Source organism: Patagioenas fasciata, chromosome 7, assembly GCF_037038585.1.
Source record: "Patagioenas fasciata isolate bPatFas1 chromosome 7, bPatFas1.hap1, whole genome shotgun sequence".
In the NCBI taxonomy this organism is placed as follows: Eukaryota; Metazoa; Chordata; class Aves; order Columbiformes; family Columbidae; genus Patagioenas; species Patagioenas fasciata.
Window position 1 is genome coordinate 1,670,179 of NC_092526.1, and position 13,750 is coordinate 1,683,928.

The window sequence follows — 13,750 nt, forward strand, 5'->3', positions numbered from 1 at the left end:
CTTTAAGATCTAGCAGACATAAAACCTCTACGTGAAAAACAAACAAATCTTGCTTTCGACTTAAGAAGTGCAGAATACTTTGGATTTTTAAGAACGCAAGACAACTCCAGCTACTAGACAGGAGCTCTTTTTAAGCAATCATGGGGTTTTTGAGCCCCTAGTACCTCGGCATCGTAGTCCCAGAGCTGGTTCCCCCGCATGTGGTGGCACTTGAGCATGAGGACAGGGCCGTTGAGCCGCGATACGTCCAGGCACAGGTCGTCCGTGCGGATCTCCTTGTCGGCCGTGTACGAGAACACCTGCCACACAAAACAACAGCGGGGATGAGGAATTAGCAACAGTCCTCACCGGCGGAGCATTCGGAATATACAGAATTTTCACCCCTATGGAGCAGAACTACGCTGTTCTGCAGCCATTGAGGTGGTGCTGCCTTGGGCTGCACACGTGTTTCAGGCAAGTCTCTCTGCTAATTATACTTAAGAGAAGGAATATCACATTTAGGAAAAGAAATTTTACAGGGCAAAGCTCAGGCTTTAATGCCTGGGAGTTCGACAGAATCAGGGTCTTCAGGAGGAACCCCAGGTTCCAGTGTAAGCTGGGGAATGACCTATTAGAGAGCAGTGTAGGGGAAAGGGACCTGGGGGTCCTGGGGACAGCAGGGTGAGCATGAGCCAGCACTGGGCCCTGGTGGTACCTGGGGTGGGTTAGAAGGGGGTGGTCAGTAGGTCAGAGAGGTTCTCCTGCCCCTCTGCTCTGCCCTGGGGAGACCACACCTGGAATATTGTGTCCAGTTGTGGCCCCTCAGCTCCAGAAGGACAGGGAACTGCTGGAGAGAGTCCAGCGCAGCCACCAAGATGCTGAAGGGAGTGGAGCATCTCCCGTGTGAGGAAAGGCTGAGGGATCTGGGGCTCTGGAGCTGGAGAAGAGGAGACTGAGGGGGGACTCATTCATGGGGATCAATATGGAAAGGGGCAGTGTCAGGAGGATGGAGCCAGGCTCTTCTCGGTGACAACCAGTGACAGGACAAGGGACAATGGGTACAAACTGGAACACAGGAGGTTCCACTGAAATTTGAGAAGAAACTTGTTCCCGGTGAGGGTGTCAGAGCCTGGCCCAGGCTGCCCAGGGGGGTTGTGGAGTCTCCTTCTCTGCAGACATTCAAACCCGCCTGGACCCCTTCCTGTGGAACCTCAGCTGGGTGTTCCTGCTCCATGGGGGGATTGCACTGGATGAGCTTTCCAGGGCCCTTCCAATCCCTGACATTCTGGGATTCTATGATTCTGTGAAATTTCACACATAAACCAAACCCATCATTGGAAAAAGCCAAAATTTCCTAAACTAGCTCATTGTCTTCCTCCTTGCCTGGTGTCACACTGTAACTGGAACAAGAAACACGGCCAAACAATCTAATACTCTGAAAATCACTGATAACATTTACAGCACTATCAGAGTTGAGTTTGGATTCAAGAATCACTCAGACGCTGTACAGATATTTCATCTTTTACTATGCTCATTAGTATGAGATTTATCCATTACCATTTATCCTGAAGCAACTTCTAACTTTAATTTTCAACTCATTTGTGCTAGTTTTTTACAGTAAACATATTTGCGTTTTCTTCCAGCCTCTGAGACATGTTTTTAGCCTCAGAGAGATGTTTGCTTCTCTGTTTTAGAGAAAGTAAATACTCATATTTTGAAATGCGTTTCCATTTGCATATTTCTTTTTCCTCTCCTCTTTGATAATTGCAATACACTGTTCCATTATATCTTTTGAAAGAATAAGTGATGTCTGAATTAACAATTACAGAAGCCGGGGTTGAAAAACACGCCGTCTCAAGAAAGAAAAATGAACGCTAATTAAGACGATGTAAAATTATCAGGCCGGCGTTTAGCTGCCATCCATATTAATTATAGATATAATTATATTAATGCCATATAAAAGCAGAGGGTGAGGGACATGCTGCAGTTTATAGCTAATTAAACAGCGTATTTCAGGGCACACGTGGCAGCACAAGGCTGGAAATGCTGCTCCAAACGCGGGGCTGGTTGCAAAGCCTGAGGAGCTGCACATCCCCGTGAACATGAAGCTATTTCTAGTTTTCCCCTCACCTCTCCAGACAGACACAGAAATGTTCCACCCTCTCCTGCTTTTCGTGGAGCCGAGCAAAACAAAAAGGTACCACCGATTTTCCACCAACGCCTTGTCTTTCGTAATGCTTGCAATCCTGATAGAAACAGATTTAGTGCCTATGCGCAGGAGCAGCTTTTTATAGGAATTAATGTATTTTTGCATTCATTTTTTGTTAATATCCTTTATTAATACATTTCCATACAGTGAGTTCAGAGGCAGAAGAAAACCCTATAAAGCCAAGGTCCATTAAAGTCAACGCTTGAGAACAAGACGTCGGCCAAACGGAACTGAAACATGTCTCACATATCACCAATAGTTTCATTGCTTCTTCCACGTGAAAAGCAACTAACAATGTATTCCTCCTGATAAACGTCTGAGAAATAATCAGTTGGTTCAACATCAGTGAAATGCCAAGCAGCATCATTAACTGGAAATCAGTCGAGTGGTCAATACAGATTCGTAGCCATTTATATTTGTATATGTATATATTTATAGGGGCTGCAATAGCCCATGGCCAGGATTTTGCTCTCCTAATATCTGGTTGTCCTTTCCTTTGTAAAACAGTTCACCAGGGTATTTTGTCAACTCAGAAGAAGTCTAATACTGAGGATATTGTTCATAAACTCTTAGTTTGCACTTCATTATATGGAACTAAATCTTGAGGATGCATCTGTAGAATGAAGGAAGAAGCCTGACACGCAGTAAAGACAGTTATACACTGGACATAGCTAAGTACTGAATAACCTAATTTATTCTGACAACTACTTTACTTATCTACGGAACTCCCAAAGGTAAATTTTGAATTCACCTCTCGTAATTGGTTTAAAATATTCTAATAAAAGCTGCAAGGAAAGCGCTTTTCCTCTCCTCCTGCGAGTTATAGAACAGGTTTTTGTTCTTGTTGCTCTCACCGTTTCTTTTCACCCTGAAGGAATATATTGAAACTACACCCAAACAAACCCACTACGACAGTGTATCCCCCCAGGAAGACACTAAATCCACTCAAGGGTCATTTCTCAGTTTACTGGGTGACCTGAAGATGTGCCCAGCTCCAAGCCCCTCTGTAAATAGCTCATGGGTTCCCCTGGGGATGCTCTGGAAGTCAGGATCAGATTTATTTATAAAAAAAGAGGTTATACCAATATCTTAATGCCATTAAAACAACTCGTCCCATCCCACAGCCGCCTAAACCCACAAACGACACAGACGCTGCCAAGACAGAAGTGACTTTCCCATTTTACAAAGTTCATACTAAACTTGTTCTCAACCTCTAACCACAAGTGCCAAGAATTCATTTATCCCAACGCTTGGCCCCAAGGGGAGAAACCCTGTAACTCCCACTGAATTCACCCTAATCCAGGGAAACACCGTAATCACCGCCCACTGGCACAGTCTGAACTCAGTAGTCAGAACTACACTAAATGGCCAAGGTAAGAAAAAGAAAATAAGATAGAAGAAAAGTGGTTGGTGGCATCTCCTGGGGACAGGGAGAGTGACAACCCTGGGGACACCTCAGGTTGGTGAGGAACTCAGGTTTATCACATTCGGAAAAAGCGCCGGGAACCAGGCTGGTGTCACCTCATTGTGCTGGTGGCACCTTCCGGAGACCCAAACCTTTGTCCTCCAGCACAGAATCCTTTGTCCTTTCCTAAACTCTTCTTCTATTTCAGGTGCTTTCAGCATTTTGCACAGAAAGCAAAAAACCTCTTATTTCTAGCTTCACAGGAGTGGGGGGAATGTGGGGCTTTTGGCGTGAGTTTTGTTTGGGGTTGGTGGGTTTTGGTGGTGGTGGTTTTTCTTCATAAAGGATGGCTACCCACATATCTGCAGCAAAAAGGTGTCGCGGGTCCAGGTCTCTCAGGGTGTCCCTTCTGCTGTGCCAAATCCCCACTTCTTAGCAGGTCCAGCAAACACGGATTCTGCATTTTACCTACCCAGCCATCACTACCACGATGTTACCCACCTAATGCGACTCTTCCCACATTCCCTGGTGACTATTTCTGCCCATTTAAAGAAGCAGCAACTCAGTTTTGCCATAGACTCTAAAAAGAAGGCATTACTCTCATTCTGATTGTGCTAAATAAAAGAAACTCTTATTCAACACGCAAGCACGGCTCCTTTGCTCCCCCTTAATCCCAGTTATTCGAATAGTGCTGAAGATCACTGAGCTCCATTGTGCAGCATCCCCAGCAAATCCAGAGTATCACACAGGTCCTGCCCCAAGGTTTAGAACCTCAGCCCATAAGAACAATGTGAACTCTGCAAGGGGAACCATATATCAGCAAAATGGGCTGACAAAATACAAGCAATAACTACTTCTATTCATAATGGGCCTGTTTAGAAGATGGAAAGCTACACAGAAAGGCGAGTTAGGGAAAAGAGGAGATGGGAAAAGGTGAAAAAGGCAGAAAGAGCGAAGAAGGGCTAAGTTGCTTTCTGGTAACCCCTTACAAAACACAAGATACTTCAAATAATACAATCGAAGTACTGAACTCGTGCAGTCGGTAGTGGGTGCTGCGTTCCTTACCCAGCGAGCTCTCCATGGGGATAATGGGGTTTGAGACCAGCTGCACAGGCACTGCCCAATTCTGCTTTTTTGTGCCTAACTTGTATCAGTCACCTGCAAACGTGTCTCATTGCCGCTAAACTGATACTGTGATAAACCAACAGTTTTCTTCTTGTGCGTAAGATGCTTTTAGATGACTTACTGAACAGCTGCAGCTGAGAAATGAGCTACCTAAAGACGTAAAGCCTGACTCCTGCATTAGTTCTCCGTGGCCCAAGCGCTGCAGTCAGACGGCTCTGCTGGCACCAGATACAAGTTGGTCGCACTCACCACCACGTCTCCCTCCTCCTGACCTGGCTTCAATTTGACAAAGCCATCAGAATTACGGGGAAAAATAGAAGAAAGCTTTTTCCAAACATAAAGCAAAGCAAAAAGTAGAGAAATAAGGCTCAACTACATTCAGAAAGGTGCAAAGAAAAAGAGGTCGCAGCACGTTCTGCTGAGTTCCCAGACGAAGCCGGTGATGGGGCAAAAGGAGATGGTGCAGGAGCACCCGCGGCAGCAGGGAAGGTTCGCATCGCAAAACCCAACCGAGCCCAAATTCATCAGCTCTGCTGATGTGCATCCGAGGCACTGGAATACGCAAAGCTGACTGTTACTTATACAGAGAGCAGGTACGGCCATCAGTGGTGCAATGAGCTCAGTGATTTTACTCCCTTTCAAACGTACTCAAGCCACAAGTGAAATGCCCCACGCCTCCACTACTCGAATTTCCACTAATGAAACAACCTAAATTTGCATGAATATTCTGCATGTTTATACTTCATACACACATTTTAGAAAGAGATTAATTCAGCCACAGGTCATGTAGATTCTTACCCGTTTCATTTTAAAAAAGAGTCTTCCCCAATGCCAAACAATACACTAAAATTCACAAACAAATTTTCTAAAGTTAGCATCTGAAACTTTGAATGCATTTCTCTGCACTCTGATCAGTAGGAATCTATTCAATATATTCACTCGGGTACTCCACTGGACCTATGGATTTGTACCCATATGTTTCCAAACTCTGCAGCTGTAACTGGAGACAATGACTTTCTGACCACTTCTAAACCCCTTACGCTCAAAATCTCACACATTTCGGAATTTCCAGTAACATTTTTGCCAACTGCTGCTATTGTTTTTTATAGCGAAACAACACGCCTACACCTGAGCTGCAGGACCCGAGCACCGCTCAAGAGATTATTACACAACACTCCTTTGTTTGATTTCACCTGATTTCCTCCCATGCCGTGGCAGTTGAAGATGCCGACTTTTTCATTCTCCTTGCGGCCCATGTTGTCTAAACACTGGTTGGTTTCCACGTTTCTAATCTGAAGAAAGAGACGAAACGTTCCTTAGAGAAAAATGGCTGTAAATGTCACGTTGGCGCAGAAGAAAATACATCACTGTGTGAGAAAGTCCATTTGCGGTGCTTTCAACTATCTGAATATATTTTAACTTGCAGTTTGTAAATGTGTCGCACCCCCGAAAGAAAATGAAAATAATTACAAAGAGCATAATGAGATTTTAAATTACATATTAAGCATAAGGATGAACAGCGCGCAAGGACAAGCTCATTCAATGCCCTGCGTTGTTTTGTTTAACAAATACAAGAGGCTTTTACTTCTAAACAATGCCCAACTAATGGCTTGCCCAAGATAGGCACTTTTAGTTTCTTCCAGCAGGGTCAACTCTTCCCCAAGAGGGAAAAGCAGCGTCTGAGAGCGCCTGACGTCTGGTTTCACGAGCATAAGCTTTGTGAGCCATTAAAAAGTCCTTAAATAAAGCTTTTCCCTCAGAATCTCTGCGTCCTCAAAGAACAAAGACACTTAGTGAACATCTCTGCTTAAACAAACTGTTTCTATATAATTTGGCCGTAACGCAGCTGGGATGAGGCAGCTTTGTTTTATTATACAACACCCAATGTGCCGAGCTCCAGCACATAAAAACCCCGGCATGTCCGTAATACTTATTTCTTAACCCTCCTCATCCATTCGTTCACACGGTTGTACAAACGCTCCCTCTGCTCCTCCTCGCTCCCAGCAGCACCGGCTCGTTTTCTATCATAATTGTGCAAAGCAAAATAACATCTCTGGGTGCCTCTTTTGGTAAAATGGTTGTGAAACTCCATTTTGAAATATTTCAGCGGCACTTGGTACAAGTCTGAGTTGTCTGCAGTTCCCTGTCCCACCTTCAGAGGGTCACCAGTGCAGAGTAAACCAGCACCTCTAGACCGGGCTTAACGCAGCAACACAGGGAAAATGAGATCGGATTAATGATCCTGGGGAAGGGTGGCTCAGCAAAGCTCATGTGGTCGCTTCTTAATCTGCTCTAATGTTGTTAATTATAGAATCACAGGATGGTTTGGGTTGGAGGGACCTTCCCAGCTCCCCCAGTGCCCCCCCTGCCATGACAGGGACATCTTCACCAGCTCAGGTTGCTCAGAGCCCCGTCCAGCCTGGCCTGGGATGTCTCCAGGGATGGTTCAGCCACCACCTCTCTGGCCAACCTGGGCCAGGCTCTCACCACCCTCAGGGCAACAATTCCTTCCTCATGTCCAGCCTGAATCTCCCTCCTTTAGTTTAAACCATCACCACTTGTCCTATCACAACAGGCTCTGCTCAAAAGTCTGTCCCCACCTTTCTTATCGTCCCCTTTTAAGCACTGAAAGGCCACAATAATGTCTCCCCACAGCTTCTCTTCTCCAGGATGAACACCCCCAGGTCTCTCAGAATCACACAGAAAGAAATCCCACCATCTTGTTCTGGGGAGGAATCTCACAGAGGCTCATGCTCTTCATTGCTTAATCCTCCAGGAGCTGCCCAAGGCAGGAGAAAGGCCCCCGGTGCCATCTGATAATCAACCCTATGGTTTCCACCACTTCCCAGGTGCTTTTCAAAGAAATGGTCAGTGAAAGAAAGTGGTTTTCTGTGGCTACAGCAGCAGGTGTTTTTCTGGTGTCACCCGTTCCATGCGCCCATGAGCAGCTGGAGCATCGCTGGCAGCAGAAACGCTGCAGGCACAGGGGGATAGGACAGCAGCTGGCCAACCCTCCTCCTCTTCCTCAGACCACCAAAGCCATTGCAGTCCCCAACTGCATCCTAACGATCAGCTTGAATGATAATCCCAGCTCAAACGGTCATCCCGGCCTTTTTCCTTAAATCAGCTTTTTGGTAGAAACAGTTTCAAGTATCTCATTACATTTGCACTGCACTGTATTAAAGAATAATTTTCTCAGATTTATTACCAAAAGCAACTCTTAGGAGCCAGCAAAGCCCATTTCCCACCCAAGGGCTGCTGGGCATCGTGTTCTCGGGGTTGGGAGGAGAAGCATGGTCACCTCCTGACCGGTCACCTCACCCCGCATGCCCCATCATGGACCAGCTGGGGACTAATGATCCCAGCTACACCAACCGAGGCAGATGGTTTGTCCTGTCTGAGCCTAAAAGCCTGCGGAATGAGAGGAAAATGGCTGAGAAGCACGCCTCTGATGTTTTAAAAATTGTCCATTACTGCTGCTGATGGTACCTGAGCTTCACGTCTGAAAACCCACTTTACCGCTCAACTGGCAGCTCTAATAGCCAAGTCTGAGTTTTAATTCAGTGATCCCACCTGAACTGCTGTTTCCATAGAAACTGAGGCTGTGTTGGTAAAAATAAGGTGTTTTAATAACTATTTTATTACTATCTCAGACTTTTGTTTTCCAGTCTGACAATATCGTACAAAACCTTATTATCTGACACTTGTTAGATAAGTTCTTTCCTTGCTGTAAAACCATGTTTCACTTTATTTTGTCATAGTTAAACTAGAAATCCTACTGTGGCCTTTATTTTTCACTACAATCGCAAGTTTCAATAGTAAATTACTTCCCTGGATGTAAAAAAGCCATTTGCTCGTTTGATCGCTATTCCAGCTGTAGCTGTAGCTATCTTTAAATCAAGCCATTCAAGAGCTTTTAAAAGTCAGCGTAGGTGCAACTCAATAGAATATTTTAACAGCGAATTATCTGAATTTTAAAGAGACTTCAGTTCTTGGTGGCACCGGAATCACCGCGCTCTTAGGAACGTGGAAAACACGGTGGCCACGAACAAACACATCTCTTAAAAAGGGAAATAAAAAGCTTTTTCTATTCTACATGTAAGTGAAAGATAGAAAGTCTCCTCCAACTACTGCATGCTATGTAATGATCTCAAAGTATTAGTCACAAACCTCACTTTGCTACTCAATTTAAAAGATAGATTTGTAATGGTGAACACAGACATTCCGAATCGCAATGCCCCCTTACTCCAGATTTAGAGAAAGCATCATCTGCTCAAAATAAAGGATAAATAAGATCCAGAGAAGGCACACAAGCACTTCACTCCTTTCTCCAAAACCACTTCATCTTCTCAGCGGTGCCTCCATCTGCATCATTTGCTTACTGCTTTAGTGTAGCAAAGGGAACGGTTCGTACCTCACCCAGCGAGTAATAGCGCCGTGGAATCTGGGAGTCGGGGTAGATGTTCTCCAGGTACCACGAGAAGGGTTTACACTTCAGGTTCTCCCTCAGCGCTTTCCTGACGGATACATCGCCGTAATCCACCTTAACGACACCTGGAATGGTGACGAGAACAGATGATCAAAGCGCCGCTCCTGTAAAGCTGCAAAGCATAAATCGCGGCTCCTTCCCCACTTGTCACCATTGCCTTTTTATCAATAGCCATTTGCTGGAATTATGGTACAGCAAGACGTGAATACATGTGCAGCAGCCACACTGGAGATCTCTAAAGCATTAAATAATTAATTCAGCAAACTGAAACGCTTGGAAAATTATATTTTTTCTTTCCAGATAATTTATCAATTCGGAAAGGTTGGACCACCGAACTCTTTGCTTTCTTCACATTCCAAAATACTAAAGAAAGGAAAACCATATCCGTTCACATTGTTACAAACCATGTTTTCCACTGCCCTGGGCAGCCTGTTCCAATGCCCCACAGCCCTTCGGGGGAGAAACTGTTCCTAAATCCAACCTCAACCTCCCCTGGGCAACTTGAGGCCGTTTCCTCTGCTCCTGGCGCTTGTTCCTGGGGAGCAGAGCCCGACCCCCCTGGCTCCAAGCTCCTTCCAGGCAGTTGTAGAAAGAAATACGGGCCACAAAAAAAAATAGAATAATAATCCAGGAGAGGACAAATCAGTTGGAAATCCTCCCTATACAGTGTGTTCTTATTTAAATTAAAACAATCTATGGTGCTTTCAAAACTTACAATAGCCATTTGAGCAATTTGGTTATCTGTTGATGCTATACCAGACACACCATTTTAGTGCCAAAGAAAGAAAGAAAATCATCTATTCAACTTCTTTACTATTAAAAAAAGAAGTATAACAGGCAAACGCCATTTCGTATTCTACCTGCTTATCAAGCCAACTTTTGCAGGAGTGCGCGTGACTTTCCGAGTTTAAAATAATATTGAATCAATAACCTGCAAGATCCCTTTCAATACCAACACACTCCAGCCAGGGCAGGAACCGCGCACCACGGAGCGGAACACAGGCCAGTCTGAAGGTGCTTGGCCAACCTGCGTTACTAAGACAATAACCAAAAAGACAAAAAGCATGTCAGATACTCTCTGTAGCCTAATTTAATTTCAGATGAGAGCTGTCGTCCAAAGAAACAGCGGCAGGCAAAGTGGCAGTAACTGCCAGCACTCGGCTGGAATAGCCTGGGAGGCACTCCAGACTTGTATCTGAAATCCATGCTGCGTTTCCACCAGCTTCTGCTTTCCATTATTTATGGGATCTTATTTTGAAACTGTCATAGAGGTGAAACTCCAAGGATTTCGGCATATTCTGCTAGGAAACCATGCCCTCAAGCACAAGATGGTATCAATTTTTAAGAGAAATTCAGTACACAACAGCAGTAAAACTATTCATTATATGAACAAATATTTTGGATACCCACTCCTCTACATATTTCCAAGACTGGTTATGTCTTTAATAAATTAGGTTTATGTATCATTGTGGAAGTGTAGGATACGATGTAATTCTAGATAATTAACTAAAAGACAGGATACTCTCCAAACGGTTGCTATGGGCTAAAGTCAAGGCAGGTGCTCCTGGGCAGCTCTCCAGCCCGATCCCAATGCTGGGCGACGGATGCTCCATCAGCTCCGGATCAGATCAAACTCCTCAGAAACCAAATGCGCTTTGCTGGTGCCAAGAAGTTAAGCGACATTTACTCAGGCACCAGGAAAGCACGAAATTTTAAACTTCAGTACACAGAAGTACTCAAATAAACCCTTCAACCGTAGCCTGCATAGAGAAATTACATCATAACAACACAGGGGATGGTGGAAAAGCAAAGTCAAACCCAGGTTAAATCCAGGTGGTGCCATCCTCTAGCAGAGGCTGTTATTTAATATTTTGCCTTTTCAAATGGCAATTTTTCTCCATGTACAAGCCATGCAGTCCCTAGCTTAACTTACACCACCTAAAACACCCTCTGCTTCCATCCAGTCGCATCTTCTGGCTGTTCCGTCGCTTTGTGACCCTGTATTCACCACGAAAGGACCAAAGGAGACAGACACTCGGAGCAGAACCTCTGGACCTGGCTGGGCATGAACACCAGTTTTGCTGCAGAGAATTTGTCATTTGTACATCCCGATACTGGAAAACCAAGAACACCTGCCCGCCTTGGAAAGCTGTCTGTGCAATGTGTGCTCCACAGGAATGAGCTGGAAACAACTTTGTTTTTCAGAAAAGCGACTTTATTAAACAACCAAAAAGTTACGTTTTATGAGCAAGCTTTTACGGGCAAGGGGGAGTGGGGGTCTGTAATTGCAGCCTCCTCTGGATAAAGAGATGCACATACCGCTATTATCTGTGTTACTCAACCCTTATCTATAATTAAGCTAATCTTCCTCATGGGAAGGCACTGGAAGCATCAGTAGAACAGCAATATTTGGGGTTTGTAGTGCCTCGTTCTGTGGGGATCTGATGAAGCGGAACACGAGGAAAACGGATACTAATGCTGTTAGAGTGAACAACGCGGCTTTCCCCACCGCACGCTCACACTTGAATATTCCAGTTACAACCCAAATCAGAAATGGCGTCTCTCAATGAAAACACCCTGTGGATTCACCAAACACCCTGCTTCTGTTCTGCTTTACAGCTCTTCCAGGGATTTCTATTTCCACACTCAGTTCAACCCTGCAATTTTTGGAGTAGAAAACAATAAACCTTTATCCACTCAACCTGACTGGACTTCATACCTGAGTTTTCTGCAACTAAACAAACTAGAGCAAAATAAGCTATAGTTTTACACGTTGATAAAACTCAGCCATAGAGACCGGGAGTCTCCGGTGGGTTGGGCACGTTCCCTTCCCTGAGGCAGGTTCATCTCCAGGCTCTTCAGGACTTGGGATCCCACCGGAGATGCAGAGACAGTGGCCACCAAGTCCCCCCATTCCCAAAGCTCCTTTATTATATATTTTCCTCATTCTGCAGGAACTCGGTAGCATTTATCCACCCCTCACATAGCGACACCAGCACACACACCGCGCTTTGTCTTCACTCATTCGTATGGATCTCCAGCAAACCTTTACGTTCCCTTCTGCTTCATTTAAACCCAAGCTGCTATCAGTCAACACCTATTTATTGCCACTGCTCGCTAAATAATCGATGGGACTCGGAGGAAACATAAAAATAATTAATGGCTAATCCATCTGCTTGCGCTTAAATAAGAAAACGCAAGTAAGGTGTCCTTGAGAGCAGGAAATAAATGAAACATCACAAGAAGCTGGAGAAAGCGCAGCGTGCAAAAGAATGGATGATAATAGAAATATCTCAGGCCAGCAGCAGATGGTTTGAGCAGCAGCAGATGCGTTTCCAGCAGAACCGATTAAATGGTTGCAGCACTGCATTACACCTGTGTGGTTTTAATGGGCATTTCCTGCAAACTGGCATACAAGGGCACAGTTTCAAAACTGGCAAAACAGACATTAATTCATGATGATAAACATGAACATAAAATTCACCTGCAACAAAAGAGAAATTGCCTAAGTGAAAAGAATCTTCCTTATGTAAGGATAACGTTTTGGAAATCGGTGCCATGGTGACCAGGGACTTGCTGCCCCATCCACGTCTCATTTATATTGCCAAAAAATACGTGTAACTCGTTAAAAAGCAAAACAAACAAAAACGTGCTAACTTGAAAGAATACCCTCACCACCCACCTTATTTTAAGATAAATATAATCCTCACCACCCACCTTTATCTTAAGATGAATACAGGTAGCGGTTTCATAATAGAAAATATGGTATGGAGTGAAGACTCTGAGCGAAACGTCAGCTATAAATGCCTGGAGAAAATATGCTTACGATTCCTAGCATAAAAAAATCTCCTCACTCCAGTAAAGGGGTCAATATTGTCAATATTTCGGCAAATAAAGCATTGCATTGTAGCGTGTCGCGCTTTTAAAGCTTATTCTATGGCAAAAGATTGAGACTTTAAATGTTGCTTTACCCTATAAACACACCCGTGATGTGTGATATTTAAACACGCATCTTTTAGACAGAAAGACAGAGGCGAATTCAACTCTTACACTGCCAGTTTTCTCCAGACAATAAATAAAACAATATCACTGAAATAGCTATCAATGGGAACATTCCTATGGATAAAATTCATCCTGCACCAAGGTGTTTCTCGAGTCCGCGGCTCAGGAAGGGTTTACGAGACGGCAGAGTTGAAAACAAACTTCCAGCTTTTGCTTTAAACACCCAGCCCCAAAGAGGGAAAGTTAAGCAGTACAATTGCTGAAATACTAGAAGAATTTTGACAGGTAAGGAAAGCGTTTTTCCTGTGAAAACCATGAAACCCTGCTGCATCATAGCCCTTTTTCAGACTAAAAAAATACGGCAAATGCTGTTTTCAAATGTAAACATCTGTCTTCTATCACCGTTCATTGCATTAAGACCAGACAAACAGATGAGCCATCAGTCTCTACGTTGTCAGTATCTTCACCTGGTCGGAACTACCATTTTTATTACTTAGAGTGCTAACACCACATTCTAGTAGAGTAACACCAACCACAAACG

At 44.4% G+C, this 13,750-nt stretch overlaps 1 protein-coding gene across 3 annotated transcripts in view; it reads right to left on the reverse strand.

Annotated features, from left to right (window-relative positions):
- GALNT13 (polypeptide N-acetylgalactosaminyltransferase 13) overlaps positions 1-13,750 on the reverse strand; it is a 113,248-nt gene that overhangs the window by 13,727 nt on the left and 85,771 nt on the right. For all 3 annotated transcript variants that reach the window (XM_065841362.2, XM_071810651.1, XM_071810652.1), the window contains exons 10-12: positions 9,133-9,272; positions 5,912-6,010; positions 165-299 (exon numbers count right to left, since the gene is read on the reverse strand). In XM_065841362.2, the coding sequence (XP_065697434.1) occupies positions 165-299; positions 5,912-6,010; positions 9,133-9,272 (374 nt within the window). The remainder of the gene's footprint in view (positions 1-164; positions 300-5,911; positions 6,011-9,132; positions 9,273-13,750) is intronic.